The sequence below is a fragment of the Nuphar pumila genome, chromosome 2 (assembly GCF_984573655.1).
Source record: "Nuphar pumila chromosome 2, dmNupPumi1.hap1.1, whole genome shotgun sequence".
Lineage (NCBI taxonomy): Eukaryota > Viridiplantae > Streptophyta > Magnoliopsida > Nymphaeales > Nymphaeaceae > Nuphar > Nuphar pumila.
The window spans coordinates 70,287,519-70,305,286 of record NC_143250.1 but is presented as its reverse complement, the minus strand read 5'-3'; the positions used below and the strand labels follow the sequence as shown (position 1 = coordinate 70,305,286).

The 17,768-nt window shown below is 39.0% G+C and overlaps 1 protein-coding gene across 1 annotated transcript; it reads right to left on the bottom strand.

The window, feature by feature from the left end:
- Positions 1 to 1,752: 1,752 nt before the first annotated feature.
- Positions 1,753 to 2,901, bottom strand: LOC149845722 (1-Cys peroxiredoxin A-like). Its single transcript, XM_089997714.1, has 4 exons — positions 2,781 to 2,901; positions 2,523 to 2,671; positions 2,167 to 2,313; positions 1,753 to 2,063 (listed from the first exon to the last, which is right to left on the bottom strand). The coding sequence occupies exons 1-4, from the start codon at positions 2,896 to 2,898 to the stop codon at positions 1,818 to 1,820; spliced, it is 660 nt and encodes a 219-aa protein (XP_089853840.1). The 5' UTR covers positions 2,899 to 2,901; the 3' UTR covers positions 1,753 to 1,817.
- Positions 2,902 to 17,768: the final 14,867 nt, after the last annotated feature.

Sequence of the window (17,768 nt, the reverse complement as noted above, 5' to 3'; positions counted from 1 at the left end):
AGCGTATCAGATGTAGTGAGTCATTGCCAAATGATCTTATAGATCGCCAATCTTGCTCGCGGAGCTATTGACGCCATGCACACCAAGTGTTTGATGGTATGTGTGAGAGGATAGTGGTCTTAAAGCTTATTTTATTATTTTGATCATGAAGCTTATGCTCCAACGCCTCGCTTCGCTTCATCGCATTTAACAACCTTGTTCAAACTTTATAAATGTTATATGATTTAAACATTTTCTAATATTTGAGTTACCTCCACCAGTTATTAAACAGGCAGAGCCAAAAAAACACGGCCCAAGCCCAATATTTGTCCATCCCTACCCAACCCAATCCCAATAGATGAAAGTAAACGGCAATTGTTGCATTGTGGCACAATTAATTAGCAGGTTTGGAAAAGTTTGAAATCAAAAGCAATCAATAAATTAAATTAACCTATTTTCATGACATGGTTCAGAAGGAAAAAATTAGAAATAATAATTTTCTTTTAACGAAATCAAACAATTGATCTTCCAACCTTCAACTTGAAGGTCGGAAACTGTTCTATCTAAACCACGTGTGTGGAACACTTGGTTATGAGAACCCATCATATGCCATATGACCATATAACCTGATCCACCATATGACCATATAACCTGATCCACGTTTGGGGGGGGGGGGGGGGAGGGCACCTTTAGATTTCGTTCATCTCAACGGTACTGATCGCCATCCAAAGCGCCGTATAAATTAAAACCATTCCCAGAGGGCCAGCGAATAGGACAACATCCAAAAAAATGGGTGGGACTGCTATTTATCTTTGAGATGAATGGCATAAAAAGCACCCCTGGGAACATCAAATTAGCGGACCAGATGAGTCAATACAGCAGTAGATCAGGGGATCCTCCCGTGAGATCTCTCTCTCTCTCTCTCTCTGACCAGATGAGCCCTCTCCAGATAAGTCAATATAGCAGAAGATCCCCGATGAAATTCTCCCTGTGAAATCCCTCTCTTAGGTGTTCCTGCGCCCAAAATGCAGAGCATTGTTCTTGTCGCCAAGCAATGTTGACTGGTTCATCAATCGGATAACCCTTGTGTTGGTTTGCTTCTTGTTAAGTATAGAACTCCTGCTCTTATATATCTTGGTTTGTCTGAGAACTCGAGGTTTGGCGTTCTCGCATTTGCATAAATCGTGATTGAGAGCTTTAGCCTTCTTCAGAAACCATTTTGAGAACTCCGAAAATTTTGGTCAGTGATTGCACTAAGCGCTTGCACCAAGCAAAAAGTTTCTTACCTCTAAAATCTATAGATCGTTGCTCCTCTTAATTAAGGCTGATTGATTGCTCGAGAGTATGCTTTGGGCAAAAGGCTCTTCTTTCTGTTTTTAAGTTCTGGCTTAATTTTGCACTATAGGATTCAAACCCATAGTAATTTAAAGAAGTAAGACCTTTAGCTTCTGAGTTGGTGCTTACTTTGTCAAGCTGCGAAAGAATCTAAGTTTCACTTGTTTTGGTCTTGCTCAATATTTGTGAAACTCTTTAACGGAAGGCATCCAGAAGTGTTTGTTAAAGAAAATCCAGGTGTTTGTTAAGAAAAAATCTTTTGTGCTCGATCTGACTTAGGGCATTATTTGTATTAGGCGTAGCAAGAGCTAGATGTTATCGAGCAAACGTGATTGCTTACCTCTTGATAGTTTGTTTAGATGAAGCACAATGATGCTCATTTTCGTCAAACCAATGCATTAGACTCCTCTATATCCATATGAGAGAGAGAGAGAGAAGTAGCAGGATAAGACTTAGTATCTATTCATAGTAGATGAGCTAGTTAAGGAGCAAAGGCCACAGTGCTAGACGGTTGTGTAACGAAGATAATCTTTCCCAGACGGCAAGTTTGCAGTTTCGTAACCCTGAGAGAACATTTGCTTAGCTTCTTCGCTCGAAACGGATGGGGAGATGACAACCTTCTGTCCAGGCTTCCAATTCACAGGGGTAGCCACCTTGTGCTTTGAAGTAATAAGCAGGGAATCCAGCACCCTCATCACCTCATCCATGTTCCTCCCCGTCGTTGCTGGGTACAGGAGACTCGCCTTCACCTACCAATCCACAAAAGGAAAAAAAAACAAGTTAAAATCAAACCATTCTCTCAACTGCTAAAAATGCTATTCAAGATTTAACTGTTCCATAAAGCCCAAATACCATTTTGTTCGGGCCAACAAAGTGCAGGGCCCTAGAAGGAAGGGGATTCCCATGTGGGTCTTTCTCGTCTGGGTCCACCATGTTGAGCGCCTTGATGATCTCCCTGTTGGGGTCGGCCATGATCGGGAATTTCACCTTGCATCCGGGCTGCATGTGGCATGATCCCAATATCAAAAACACCATTATATCACTTCTTAATATTCTATATCACCGTGTAAAACATGCTTGGAAACTTGAGGTCAATCTTAAATTGAGATATATACCCACCGATAGTGTTAAACTTCATTAATAGCATGAATGTTAGTAGACAACCAACACACACACATGAGAGAGAGAGAGAGAGAGAGAGAGATGACCGTGTGAGCTTCTATGTCCTTGATCCACTCGTTGTGACAGTGGACGTCGTCACAGGAGATGCCCAAAAGCTTGACCCCACGCTTGTCAAACTCGTGTTGGTAGGCAGCCATCTTACCCAGCTCGGTCGTGCACACCGGGGTGAAATCCCCTCAACAATCACCACAGCAAATATGAGAGAGAGAGAGAGAGAGAGATTTTATTTGAGCAACTAAAAAATGAAAAGGCAAACGCTTAAATGTGGAGAAGGAGATATATACCAGGGTGGGAAAAAATGACAGCCCAATTCTCACCCACAAATTCATGAATCCTTATCCGTCCATGAGTTGAATCTGCTTCAACGTTCAGAATGGGGTCGCCTATAGTTAGTCCCGGCATCTTCTATCAACACAACAAAGCTAAGAAGGGGCGAGTCTTGCAAAATTTTTTTATACAACTGCTCTGTCTGTGCATGTCCAACGCGTGGCGTGGTGGTGCCCGAACACCGCGATGAGCTGTCGACCAAAGAGTACGCGTGTAGTTCGATTTCTTGCAACGGCGTGATGTGTCCCTCAGGGAGAGGGTTGTGTATGTTCGCCCCCGATGATTCACTGAATCCCACGTCCGTGTTCGGGGGATCGAATGAGCGCCACGTATTCATGCACATGGGGCTCGTATTCTCGTGTATGTTGACATAACTTTGCATCGGACTCTGGTGCTGTTGCAAAGACTTAATCACCCTTACTTGCTTTTCTTGCCCTAAAATGACGGTTCGAGGAAATGACAAAAATATCCTCCATTCAAAAGTTGTGAAACGACGGGTGGGAAAAAGGACAAAAAAGTCCTCCTTCCAGAAAGTTTGATGTTAACCATTTAAAGTGGAGACGTTCGCCTGCGCCATCTGCTGTAACAGTGCTCCCATTATCAACGTTCCAGTGTTACAAAACATTCCAGTGTCTTCTCTTCATTACTGCTGTCGTTAGGCATCATGGAAGAAAGCAATGATTCACAAACATTCTAACCAGTGCCATTAAGGCACAGTGAGTAGCTTTTCATCTCATCATGCTATCGATGAAGAAGGCATGTCGTCTTGTGTGCCATTAAGGCATTGTTTGGTTATTGCAGGTAGATCTTGTTATTACGAAGGTTGGAAACTTATCGATATTTGTAAGACGCTGGGACCTGTTGACAAGAACGCTTGTTTGCAGATGCTAGGAAGGGCCTCTACCCCATCAGGTATCCTACAGTCACTCATCACATGCATTGTATCTCAAACCGCTGTATTAGTAACAGACTCTCATTTTTGTGAGATACATTTTTGTTAGTTAATATCGATTTGTTTGCTATTATGTTCAAGTTCTTCCTTATCGATTTGTAATTTATTGTGCGATATATTTATCGACCTTTTAGATAGTATGTTTTTGTATCGTCGAGTTATAAGTTATAAAAACTGAACTGCCGTATCGATTTTCAATATCTGACAAATCGCTATACATATCGTTTTGTAAGATATTATATGTTTTGTAATATGTATTTGTAAGATATTTGTACACAGACTTTGAAAACGTTTGGGTGCAGAAACACATCTTGACACGCATGGCGGGGCGATTTTTGCATGCATATCGTTGCTCTCTCAGCGACTTCTATTGAACTCGCTTTAGAGCCTCGTGGATATTATGAGAGCGTTATCGTCAACACACATGTACGACATGTTTATTTTATTGGCATGGTAAGCGACACGTCGATGCTCAGCACAAGCAAACATCAAACCGCACTTACTTTGATACTTTCATTCATTAAATCGTTGCTTTGACTTGCGTAACCCTAGTGGTATCCGTTCTTATATGCATCATGATTAAATCGTAGTAAACCTATGCCGCTTGCTAACGGAAATTGATATATTGCTTACAAAACATTCCACTGTCTTCTTTTATTTGTCGTTGTTGTTAGGCATTAAGGAAGAAAGCAATGATGCACAAACATTCCAACCAGTTTCATCAAGGCGGCGTGAGTAGCTTCCCAGCATCATGCTATCGATGAAGAAGGCATGTCATCTTGTGTGTCATTAAGGCTTTGTTTGGTTATTGCAGGTAGATCTTGTTCTTACGAAGGTTGGAAACTTATCGATATTTGTAAGACGCTGGGACCTGTTGACAGGAATGCTTGTTTGCAGATGCTAGGAAGGGCCTCTACCCCATCAGGTATCCTATATTCACTCATCATATGCATTGTATCTCAAACCGCTGTATTAGTAACATACTCTCGTTTTTGTGAGATAATATCGATTTGTTTGCCATGTTACTGCAAACACAAATTGATATATTACTTAAAACATTATTGAGCTTATCATCAGGTTGTAATAAAAACGATGTAGCTCAATCAATAGAAAGATCTGGAGAATTGAATATCTATGCTTATGACCCAACTGAAGAATTGAACATCTGCACTGACGATGCACATGAAAAGAAGGGTGCAGGCATTAGACCCACTATTGACTTGAATGTTCCAGTGGAAGAAATGCAATTCAATGATGAGGTAGACTACCATGGCAGCGCACATAATAAAAGTGTATGCACCGGGAATGTACACGGAAGTACACCTGACTTTAATGTTCCAGGAGAAGAAATGCAATTCAATAATGATCCTGATTTTGATGTCAGTACACTTAATAAAACCGTAGGAACTGGGAATGTACATGGAATTGCACTTGACTATGTTCCTGTAGAAGGAATGCATTTTAATAACAAAGAAGATGCATATAAATTTTACAATGATTATGCCTTAAAAGTTGGCTTCAGTGTGAGAAGGTTGTCTTGGTCAAAAAATGCACAGGGTGTCTTGGTTAGAAAGACATATGTCTGTTCCAAGCAAGGTTGGAAGAAATCAATGGGAAATCCAACTAGGAGCACGCCAGAATCAAGATGTGGATGTCAGGCGAGATTGGTTTTGAGAAGACATCCGAATGGAAAATTTGTCGTGCGTACTTTAATCAGTGATCATAATCATGATTTATCTGCATCATTTATGACTCCTATGCTAAGGTCACATCGTAAAGTAACTGTAGCTCATGCTGCAATGGCTGAAATAGCTGATAGCGCCGGCATTGCACCAAGGAAGACATACAATTTTTTTACCCGCATTGATGGTGGTCGCGAAAATGTGCCATTCACACCTTTGGATCTTAGAAACCACTTGAGCAGGAAGAGGACAGATAACATTAAGAACGGAGAAATATGTTGTTTGGTTCGTTACTTACAGAATAAATCAAGTAATGAACATGGTTTCTTTAGTGCAATGCAAGTGGACGCAGATGGATATGCCGTGAATATGTTTTGGTCAGATTCAAGGTCTAGATTAGATTATGAATGCTTCAATGATGTGCTTGTGTTTGATACTACAGTAAAGATTAACACTGAACAGTGGCCATTTGCGCAGTTTGTGGGAGTGAACCATCACGCACAGAGTTGTATATTAGGCGGTGTTTTTGTGTATGACCAGACCAAGGAAACCTTTGAGTGGTTGTTCAGAGTATTTACACAGGCAATGAACGGGAAGCATCATGAAACTGTACTTACAGATGGTGATCACGCAATTGCGGCTGCAGTGCTTCATGTGTGGCCAGATGCACATCATCGCCTGTGTTTGTGGCATATCTTTCAAAATGCAGCAAAGAACATAGGACACATATTTAATCAGAATACAGGGTTTGACAAACATTTTACAAGGTGTGTACTTCATAGCGTAGACGAGGTCACCTTTAAGTCAGATTGGGACAAAATGATTAAGACATATGACCTTGCTGACTGTCTGTGGTTACAAAATTTATATGCAGAAAAAGAGAAGTGGGCATTGGCATATGGAAGACAATACTTTTGTGCAGGTATGATAAGCACACAAAGAGCCGAATCTATGCATGCCACGCTGAAGAAAACCCTGTATTCATGTTTAACAATGTTTTGTTTCATGGAACAATATGAATTATTTGTAGACGGTCTAAGATAGAATGAGCTTGAACAAGACGTGAAATGCTTCAATACACAACCTCTAACTTTTGGCATGAAAATATTGATGCGACCTGCAGCTCTGTATACACTAACTGTATTTGAATGGATCAAGAAAGAGGTGTTGCATGTCATGAATTGCAGAATAGAAGAACTGGTGCAAACCGAGAATATGCACAAATACCATATTTTTTGTCAGGGCGAAAAGCATCAGGAAAGGCAAGAAGCGCATGTCACGTACAATGTCGACAACGAAAGGGTAGAATGTTCGTGCAAAATGTATGAATTCAAAGGTATCCTATGCTGTCATGCATTAAAGGCACTCAATCAAGAGAAGATACAAGAAATACCTGAGTCTTACGTAATGCGAAGATGGACAAGACGCACGAAGATTGAAATGCTCGTTATGGACAATGCGAGTAAATCTGGTGTTGACGAGAAGTGCCACATAGCCTCCCGTTACCAACAACTGTGTAGGTCATTCATGCATGTTGCTGATTTGGCATCGAGAAGCGAAGAAGGCTATGCATGTGCGAGAAAAGCTGCAACGGAGTTACTTGAAAACGTGGAGTTAATTCACATTAAGTCTTTTGCAGCGAATGAATACCAGCCGAAGATAATGGGATCGAACAACATAGGTCAAAATCATGTCTCGCTTGACACTCCCGAGAAGTTGCGCCGAAGCGTAAACATTATCTTCAACAAGTCAGTAGTGAACGTTGTTGATTATGATGGACATATTCATGAAGCAAAGGGTATCAAAAGAAAACCTGCCTCTGATCGCAGTCGTCGGAGGGCAAAGGGTGCACTAGAATTGGTTGGCAAGAAAAGGACTAAGAAACAACCAACCTGTAATAAAAAACAACAAAGCCCTTCGAATGAACAGGTATGTAAAACATTATATTGCTTCCCATTGCGTGAAGCTTGTCAAATAGCTAACTCGTGTAATGTCCATCATGCAGCAATACCCTGCAGAAGTACCGGCAAACGTTCAAACCTACATTCCTCCCGACCAGATTTCCGGCAACGATCGCTACAGTTTTACAAGGCTTTTGGTATGTAATCGATGTTGCGAGGAGGTAGGCATTTCTTATGAAACTTAATTCAGTGTCTAATATTTTCTCTTTCATGACAGGCTACGATGCAGTCAACAGATAGGTTTGGGACACAGGAATCTCGTGTGGGATATTAACTTAGTTGGCATGCCTCTTTTCATGACCCGATCTCCACAATGCCGGATTTTTTGAGAGTTTATAGTCGTTTGTCATTGACGACTTGCGGTTCGTGGTTGAATTTGTTCAAATCGATAGATAGTGGGTTTTTGCTTCTGCAGGAAGGCGATTGATGACATCACTGTATGGCTATTTGTGGTTATCATTGAATAGTGATATGTGGCATCGCAGAGTAGAACGTTGTTGATTATTGTTGGACTGTCAATCTTAGCGTGATGCGAAGGATTGTTCAAGTGTGCTGCGATGTGTGGCATCGCAGCGTAGGACTGTCAATCACTGTGCTGCGATGCCACAGATCGCTATTCAACGATAACCACAAATCGCCATACACCTCCAGTGAACTTCTTCTCCAGCAAATCTTTCGCGTTCCCGACACCTCTACTTGCCTTTTGAAATCATTATTATTATCTTGTGAAAAGTTGTATCCATATATTATAAATAAAAGGCTACTCAATGTGTATTTTCCAACGGATACCCATAAATGTTTGAGTTGTCGTACAATATTCATTGATCATGTTGGTTGAGCAGTACATCTTTTAGGTCATAAATAGTCGCACAAGCACTGGAAGGTGTGTTTGTCTTCTACTTCGTGAACCAGCAACAACCAAACCGACGGTTCCTTCATAAACCTAGAGATCCGCCCTCGAACATAGAAAATTATAGTCGGTGAGGCAGACGAAGACAGCTACACGACCAACAATGGTGAATCCTGGGTATATTGTCTACACATAGTCTACATGTTCAGCAAAATCCGTCTCTTTCATGCGTTTTTTGCGATTTATTTTTGTGTACTATATAATGTAATTTAAATATCGGTCGTTGCAATGTCCGCATTCATTTCAGTCGAACATCCACCGACGAAGTTGGGCGAAAACTTATTCAATCACTCTTGGAAAACATCAACCGAATGCGCAGTGAATTCGCACAATGCAACATGATCAGTAATTTTGTTAGTATTAAACTAGTAGTAGTTGTCTATAAACGTAAGCCATGTGTACGTATGATCAATACAACACCATATTTGCTGCAAACAGACTATATCCGATTTCGTAAATTATATTAAAAGCAACGCACCAAGCCAGACTGTGAGCGTCGTCAGCCCATATTTCATGGTATATCGGTTGTATTTTATGTTGCTTTTCATTATTGATTTAGTCCAATTGATTCGTATGTTAACGTCGGTGTTAGCAATGTTTCTTTCAGTTTGCAGACTATATTACGTCGTTTGCCATACTCCAGTGGATTTCAAGATGGCAAACCTTATTAGGTTAACGGTAATCACTGCAGAGACCTTATGACAAGTGAAAAGGTAAGCAAACAAACCTACAGTGCAATATTACAGCGTGACAGTGGTAACAACATTTTTTCGATCTATTTGCAGATACTGATTTCTACACTCTGGCAGTCTGAAAAGCATTGGGTCTTATACATGATGGATTTACGCGAAAAACAACTATGGTGTTACAATTCGTTGGAAGTTGACAGTGGTTTACGGCTAGACATTTCCCATCTCGTAAGATTCCATCTATATGAGTATCGTGTAGTGTACTGGGGTCACGAATTTACTTTCGGTCGCATTATTCTCAGATCGGTTTCCTCATAGCCATTTTGGAAGTCGATGTCAGCGAGTGGATCTATCGCACGGCATACCATACTCCTTTACAAGATAATGGCGTTGATTGCGGCGTATTTGTAATGAAGTACATTGAAGCGATATACAATGGTGCAGAACCCTGCTTCAACGTTGTATGCCATTCCTTGGCCTCTGTTATTGGCAATTAAGGGCATGTCTATTGCTTCTAGTTTACAATCTGTTTTTGCAGGTTGATATACCCGGATTCTGCGAAGAACTCTGCAAAAAGTTGACGTCCTTTCTAATTTCGGAGGAGAAACTGACGGAGGCGAGGTCTAAAAGGCTTGTAATTGATAAAAGATGTGCGCTCAACCCGCGTGATTGACAGTCACAGGGTGAGACTGCGATGTGTGCAATGAACAAAGACTTCTAATGTTCGAAATGATAATATTCAACATTGCTATGAAATGTTGTATGCTTAAACATCGCTTTAATGTCGCGTTCTTATTTTACGAATAGTACAAAGCGATACGCTTGGTGGTCTAACGTCAAACTACACTGCTACGACCATGAAAACCTGTGCCAGCATTTGAAAATTGCTTGAATTTTAAATGACGGTTTCTTCAATTATGATCTTACAGACCTATGAAAAAGGTATAGACGGATACGACAACTGCGTCGAAGCCGCCTATGCACTCGATTCAAGAATAAGTCATGTATGCAGGAATTGTCGATTATGTCGGTTCCTTATTCACGAAGCAAAGTGGAACTGTGTGTTGTGTCATTCAAATATTAATGAAACGTCCTATCATCCTCCGTCAGTTTTCGAATATATACGTCAGTTTCATTAAACCAAAAGCAAATCTTAAATAAAAAAGCACTCTGTATTAATGAAAACAATGTCATGCCAGAGGGCTATTCTGAATGGTAGTCAATGTGATTGGACCGAATCTTTGGGTCTCAAATAAATCCACAAGTACGTCTAAAGAAATCGCCTTAGGTGTACATTACCGTCGGTTTATAAATACAGCGATTTCTAAGAACAAACCTTTCTTATTGATAAGTTCACGTAATGCGATATTTAGAAATATCTTTCGCCAGAGAAAAATATGTTGGTCGTACTTGTGCTGGTCGAAAGCACCAGCAACCCAACACAATATGTTGGTCGAAACAGAGAAAAACTACAGAAAATGGGTTACCGCCTGAACTAGGAACCCAAATCTATCATCAAAATTGCACCCAAACACCCAAATAGCCCTTCAAATCAGTCTCAATCTATCACACACCAAAAAATGACCAGATTACAATTGATTTGGGCAAACAAAACCCACCGATAGCATCACAATCACAAACTTTTTGCATTCAGGGTACTGTTCATCAGTTTTTTCAGAAAATACAAGAAAATCCACTAAAAATTGAGATTTCATCCGACCATTAAAATTCTTGATTCATTCAATCACAAAAATCAAGAGCTAATGGAATCCAACATCAATCGACCAAAAGTTCAAGACTTCAAGGTTGGTACGGACGTCAACTGTGGAGAACACAAGCTGAGGTGGGTCCCAGCACGACCGATGCAGATGAAGCTTCTTCCTCTCACCAATCTTCAACAAAGCACCCTTTCATTTTCAATAGAGCTCTGATACCATATTGAAATCGGGAAACCAGCAAGAACAAAAGGAGAAGAGAGGAGAATAGAGAGGGAAGACAACTTAAGCTTCATTAGCAAAAAACACTGAAAAGGTTACAACATATAGGGGTCGACCCTCTTTTACACTACATGACAAAAATTTAGATACCCACTAACACCTTGAAACATTACAGTTATACACTACATGACTTGGCGGAGCTCCTGCTGGCCACCCTCAGCGCGACTGCACCTACTGGGTTACTGTCGAGGAGGACGGCGAGAACGGTGATGGAGGGCCTCGTTAGGTTGTACAGACAGAGCAATCGATAGGTTTCACTTTATACTATTCTGTCTGCCATTCGTTTTAAACTCAATTAATTTTCCGCATATTTCGTCGCGTATTACCGGAATATGTTCCTGCAAATAAATAGGTAATATGAAATCCAATATATAACAAGAATACCCAATAACATCGGATACGAAGCTCATACAGCGTGGAAACAAGGTTGTTCTCCATTGTATATTGCTTCAATATGCTTCATTACGAATATGCCACAATCGACCCCATTACTTTATAACGGAGCATCGTCAGCACAAAGCAACATCCACTCACCAATGTCGACACCCATTTGCCCGTTAAGGAATCCCGCCTGTGAAAAAGAGATAATATATTACAGTCCGGTCCACCTCGAATAGCTACTTCACCTTTGGGTACAAGCTTACCAAATGCATAGCATCGTGTTCTACGCCACTGTGGCAGTCCAATGAGTTGTAGCACCATAGTTGTTTTAGCTGAAAATTCATCTTGTATAGGACCCAATGGTCTAGATGTTGCCAGAGTGTAGGAAGTAAAATCTGCGAATCGATAAAATCATTTTTCGTTCCAGAGACTTATCGTGATGGGGATGTTACGAATAAACCTTGGATAAGAGGTTTGTTCACTTACCTTTCCAAATTTCGAAATGTCTATGCACTCATCATCGTTGTTCCAACAAGGTAGTGCATCTTCGAATCCTATGTCGTATGGCTTTCGCCGGACGTACATCTGTTGCACGAAATAGCAAGGTTTAACCACCAAGAAACGTGAGTACGTCATGAAAGCAAACAGAACAACAGCGGCACAGACATACCATGAAATACGGGCTGATGATGCGTACTGTATTGCTCGTTGGGTTGCTCTGAATGTAATTGACAAAATCATACATTGTCTGGTTGCACAAAGTTACGAACTTCAGAACATGCAAACCGATGACCTAGAAATTGATAGTGGACAAATACTTACAAAATTACTGATAGTGTTCCCATCTGCAAATTCATCTTGCATCTGCTCGATGTCATCTACGAACTCGTCAGGGCGTTGCCGCCCACCCGAGACTGTGGATGTTGCACTGAGTGCACCATGAGCGTGGTATTCAGGATTGGACATTGAAATTATTGTCTACAGTAAACAACACTAGTCTAAATACGACATGAAAAGCCAAATGTTCACTAAACCGCTCAGGCGTTTCAAAGAATATACCTCTTAAGCGCTAGTCCTGGTACTGTGGATGTGGTTGTCTTCTTGTTCAGAGCCGTGCGTGTCCGTTTTGCTGTCATCGTCCACTCCATTGGCAACGTGCCTGGTCGTTTAGCTCCAATCCTCCTATCTATTTGCTCCGTGCCTGGTCGTTTTTCTCCCCTCGTCCACTCCTCTGGCGCCGTGCCTGGTCGTTTTGCTACCATCGTCCTCTCTGTTGCCGCCGTGCCCGGTCGTAGTGCTCCCATCGTCTTTGGCGTCGTGCCGGGTCGTATTGCTCCACTAGTCCTCTTCTTGTCCGCCATGGCTGGTCGTACTGCTCCGATTGTCCCCTTCTTCGGCGCTATGCCTGGACGGAGATATCGATGGCACCTTTGCAACGGAGATACTGAAACGCCGTCCTCACCTATAAAGGTAAAGTCCTTTAACGTGCAGCCATTTTTTGAAAACAGCCCGCTAATTAATTGATTGTGTTTAAAAAAATATAAATACGGCTTTTCGCATGCCGCCTTTTTTTGATAACCGCGCCAAATTAAATGTTTGCGTTCGAAGTATTCAAAAATACGTCTTTCCATGCCGCTCATTAAGTTTTAAATATTCAAAAATACGTTTTCCACGTGTGATTAGACATTCGAACAATACCCACAAATCACTATGCTGCGATGCCACAGATCGCTCTCCGACTCAAAGCACGAAGCTAATTAATTGATTGCGTTTAAAAAAAATATAAATACGGCTTTTTTGTAAAAAAAATGTAGTTATTCAATCATACATATATGTGTTCTAAGGCTGTCAAAAAAAATTTATAGTGACACAATCATGCATATTTGTGTTCTAAGATTGTGATTTTTTTTATAGTGATTCAATCATGCATATATGTGTTCTAAGGTTGCCAAAAAAAATTATAGTGATTCAATCATGCATATATGTGTTATAATGCTATAAAAAAAATCATGGTGATTCAATCATGCATATATGTGTTCTAAGGTTGTAAAAAAAAAATCATAGTGATTCAATCATGCATATATGTGTTCTAAGGCTGTCAAAAAAATTTCAATCTACCATATATATGTTCTAAGGCTGTCAACAAAACTTCATAGTGATTCAATCACTCATATATGTGTTGTAAGGTTGTCCAAAAAATTATAGTGATTCAATCATGCATATATGTTTCCTAAGGTTGTCAAAAAAATTTCATAGTGCTCCAATCATGCATATATTTTTTCAAAGGCTATCAAAAAAATTTCAATCATGCATATATATGTTGTAAGGCTGCCAAAAAAAAATCACAGTGATGCAATCAAGCATATATGTGTTATAAGGCTCTCAAAAAAAATTCACTATGATTCAATCATGCATATGTGTTCTGAGGTTATAAAAAAAAGTTCATTAAGAATCAAACATGCATATATGTGTTCTAAGTTTGACAAAAAATTCATAGTGATTCAATCATGCATATGTGTTCTAAGGCTGTAAAAAAAAGTTCATTTAGAATCAATCATGCATATATGTGTTCTAAGTTTGACAAAAAAAATTCATAGTGATTTAATCATGCATATATGTGTTCTAAGGTTGTTAAAATTTTTTTTTAGTGATTCGATCATGCATATATGTGTTCCAAGGCTTTCAAAAAAAATTCAATCTTGCACATATGTATTCTAAGGCCCTAAAAAAAATCATAGTGATTCAATCTTGCATATATATGTTCGTAGGTTGTAAAAAAAAACTCATAGTGATTCAATCATGCATATATGTGTTGTAAGTCGGTCAAAAAAAAATTATGTTGATTCAATCATGCATATATGGGTTGTAATGTTGCCAAATAATTTTATAGTGACTCAATCATGCATATTTGTGTTCTAACGCTGTCAATATTTTTTTATATTAATTCAATCATGAATATATGTGTTCTAAGCTTGTCAAAAAACATTATAGTGATTCACTCATGCATATATGTGTTCTATTGCTGTCAAAAAAAAATCTTAGACATTGAATCATGCATATATTTGTGATTAAATATATGTGTTCTAAGGTTGACAAAAAAAATCATAGTGATTCAATCATGCATATATGTGTACTAAGGCTACCAAAAAAATTTTATAGTGACTCAATCTTGCATATATGTATTCTAAGGCTCTCATAAAAAAAATCATAGTGATTCAATCATGCAAAAAAGTGTTATAAGCCTGTCAAAAAAATATCATAGTGGTTCAATATTGAATATATGTGTTCTGAGGTTGTCAAAAAAAAAATAATAGTGATTCAATCATGCATAAATATGTTCTAAGCTTTTGAAAAAAAAAATTATAGTGATTCAATCATGCATATATGTGTTTTACCGCTGTAAAAAAAATTTATAGTGATTTAATTATGCATATATGTGTTCTAAGTTTGTAAAAAAAAATTATAGTGATTCAATCATGCATATATGTGTTCTACGGTTGTCAAAAAATTTCTAGTGATTCAATCTTGCATATATTTGTTCTAATGTTGTTAAAAAAAAATCATACTGATTCAATCAAGCATATATGTCTTCTAAGGTTGTAAAAAAAAATTCATAGTGATTTAATCAAGCATATATATGTTCTAAGTTTGTCAAAAAAACTTCATAGTGATTCAATCATGCATATATGTGTTCTAATGCTTTCAAATAGAGAAATGACAATAATGATTTCAAAAGGCAAGTGGAGGTGTCGGAAACGCGAAAGATTTGCTAGAGAAGAAGTTGACTGGAGGTGTATGGCGATTTGTGGTTATCGTTGAATAGCGATCTGTGGCATCGCAGCACAGTGATTGACAGTCCTACGCTGCGATGCCACATATCGCAGCACACTTGAACAATCATTCGCATCACGCTAAGATTGACAGTCCAACAATAATCAACAACGTTCTACGCTGCGATGCCACATATCGCTATCCACGTGTGATTAGACATTCGAACAATACCCAAAAATCACTATGCTGCGATGCCACAGATCGCTCTCCGACTCAAAGCACGAAGCTAATTAATTGATTGCGTTTAAAAAAAATATAAATACGGCTTTTCGCATGCCGCCATTTTTTTATAACCGCTGCCAAATTAAATGCTTGCGTTCAAAGTATTAAAAAATACGTCTTTCCATGCCGCTCATTAAGTTTTAAATATTCAAAAATACGTTTTCCTCGTGTGATCTGACATTCGAACAATACCCACAAATCACTATGCTGCGATGCCACAGATCGCTCTCCGACTCAAAGTACGAAGTATCGAGCGATTGCAACAAATACTTTCCTTATCTATTGATTATTTGCATCGCTGTAATCAGCGATGGCAAACAATCGCTGTATTTGTCTTCGCCAATACTTTGTGCGCTATTCTTTCGAGGAGAAGACAAATACAGCGATTGCGAAGACAAAGATCTCTGTAAAAGTAATTTCAATTGTAATCATTGCATTTTTGGAAAAATGAGAAGCTTGACTTTTGAACAAAGATCTACGTTTACAAACAAATCTTTTGAACTTGTGCACTCGGATTTATGCTGCGATGCCACAGATCGCTCTCCGACTCAAAGCACGAAGTATCCAGCGATGGCAACAAATCCTTTCCTTATCTATTGATTATTTACATCGCTGTAATCAGCGATGGCAAACAATCGTTGTATTTGTCTTCGCCAATACTTTGTGCGCTATTCTTTCGAGGCGAAGACAAATACAGCGATTGCGAAGACAAAGATCTCTGTAAAAGTAATTTCAATTGTAATCATTGCATTTTTGGAAAAATGAGAAGCTTGACTTTTGAACAAAGATCTACGTTTACAAACAAATCTTTTGAACTTGTGCACTCGGATTTATGCTGCGATGCCACAGATCGCTCTCCGACTCAAAGCACGAAGTATCCAGCGATGGCAACAAATCCTTTCCTTATCTATTGATTATTTACATCGCTGTAATCAGCGATGGCAAACAATCGTTGTATTTGTCTTCGCCAATACTTTGTGCGCTATTCTTTCGAGGCGAAGACAAATACAGCGATTGCGAAGACAAAGATCTCTATAATAGTAATTTCAATTATAATCATTGCATTTTTGGAAAAATGAGAAGCTTGACTTTTGAACAAAGATCTACGTTTACAAACAAATCTTTTGAACTTGTGCACTCAGATTTATGCTGTGATGCCACAGATCGCTCTCCGACTCAAAGCACGAAGTATCCAGCGATGGCAACAAATCCTTTCCTTATCTATTGATTATTTGCATCGCTGTAATCAACGATGGCAAACAATCGTTGTATTTGTCTTCGCCAATACTTTGTGCGCTATTCTTTCAAGGCGAAGACAAATACATCGATTACGAAGACAAAGATCTCTGTAAAAGTAATTTCAATTGTAATCATTGCATTTTTGGAAAAATGAGAAGCTTGACTTTTGAACAAAGATCTACGTTTACAAACAAATCTTTTGAACTTGTGCACTCGAATTTATGCTGCGATGCCACAGATCGCTCTCCGACTCAAAGCACGAAGTATCCAGCGATGGCAACAAATCCTTTCCTTATCTATTGATTATTTGCATCGCTGTAATCAGCGATGGCAAACAATCATTGTATTTGTCTTCGCCAATACTTTGTGCGCTATTCTTTCGAGGACCGACACCCATAGTATCTAAGTCATGGATTTGCTTACTATGTTATTTTTTTATGATTATTCAAGATTTTGTTGGATATACTTCCTTAAACATAAGCATGAAGTCTTTGCATCGTTTAAGACATATCATATGATGATTAAAAATCAATTTAATGATAATTTAAAAATCTTTAGAGTTGATTCCGGAGGAGAGTATCTTTCAAATGATTTTGAAAACTATCTTGAAAACCATAGAATAGTTCATCATAGATCTTGTCCAAAAACACCACAACAAAACAGTCTAGCTGAAAGAAAACATAAGTATATTATTGAAACAACTAGAACTTTACTCATTTCTCAAAACATTCCAAAAAGTTTTTGGGCCGAGACGGCTCTTACATCCGTTTATCTTATAAATCACTTTTCTTCAAAAAATCTAAACAAAACTTCAGCTTTTAAAATTTTATACCAAAAGGAACCCGACTAAAATTGGTTAAGAATCTTTGGATGTAAATGTTTTGTCCTTACCGACAAAAATGACAAACTCTCACCAAAAGTCATTCCTTATGCATTTCTTGGATATTCTGAAACTCAAAAAAGATTTAGATGCTATGATGTTAAGAACGACAAACTATATGTTTCTAGGAATGTGACTTTCTTAGGATACGTTAGTGGTTTTGAGAAGGATGAATCCCATAAAGAGAATATGGATTACTCT

What these genes read in the sequence shown, in the direction of transcription:
- LOC149845722 (XM_089997714.1), bottom strand. Translation starts at nt 2,898, where the DNA reads ATGCCGGGACTAACTATAGGCGACCCCATTCTGAACGTTGAAGCAGAT. An exon ending in AGGACATAGAAGCTCACACG is followed by an intron (nt 2,314 to 2,522) that starts GTCATCTCTCTC and finishes TGCCACATGCAG; the next exon opens with CCCGGATGCAAGGTGAAATT. An exon ending in TTGTTGGCCCGAACAAAATG is followed by an intron (nt 2,064 to 2,166) that starts GTATTTGGGCTT and finishes GTGGATTGGTAG; the next exon opens with GTGAAGGCGAGTCTCCTGTA.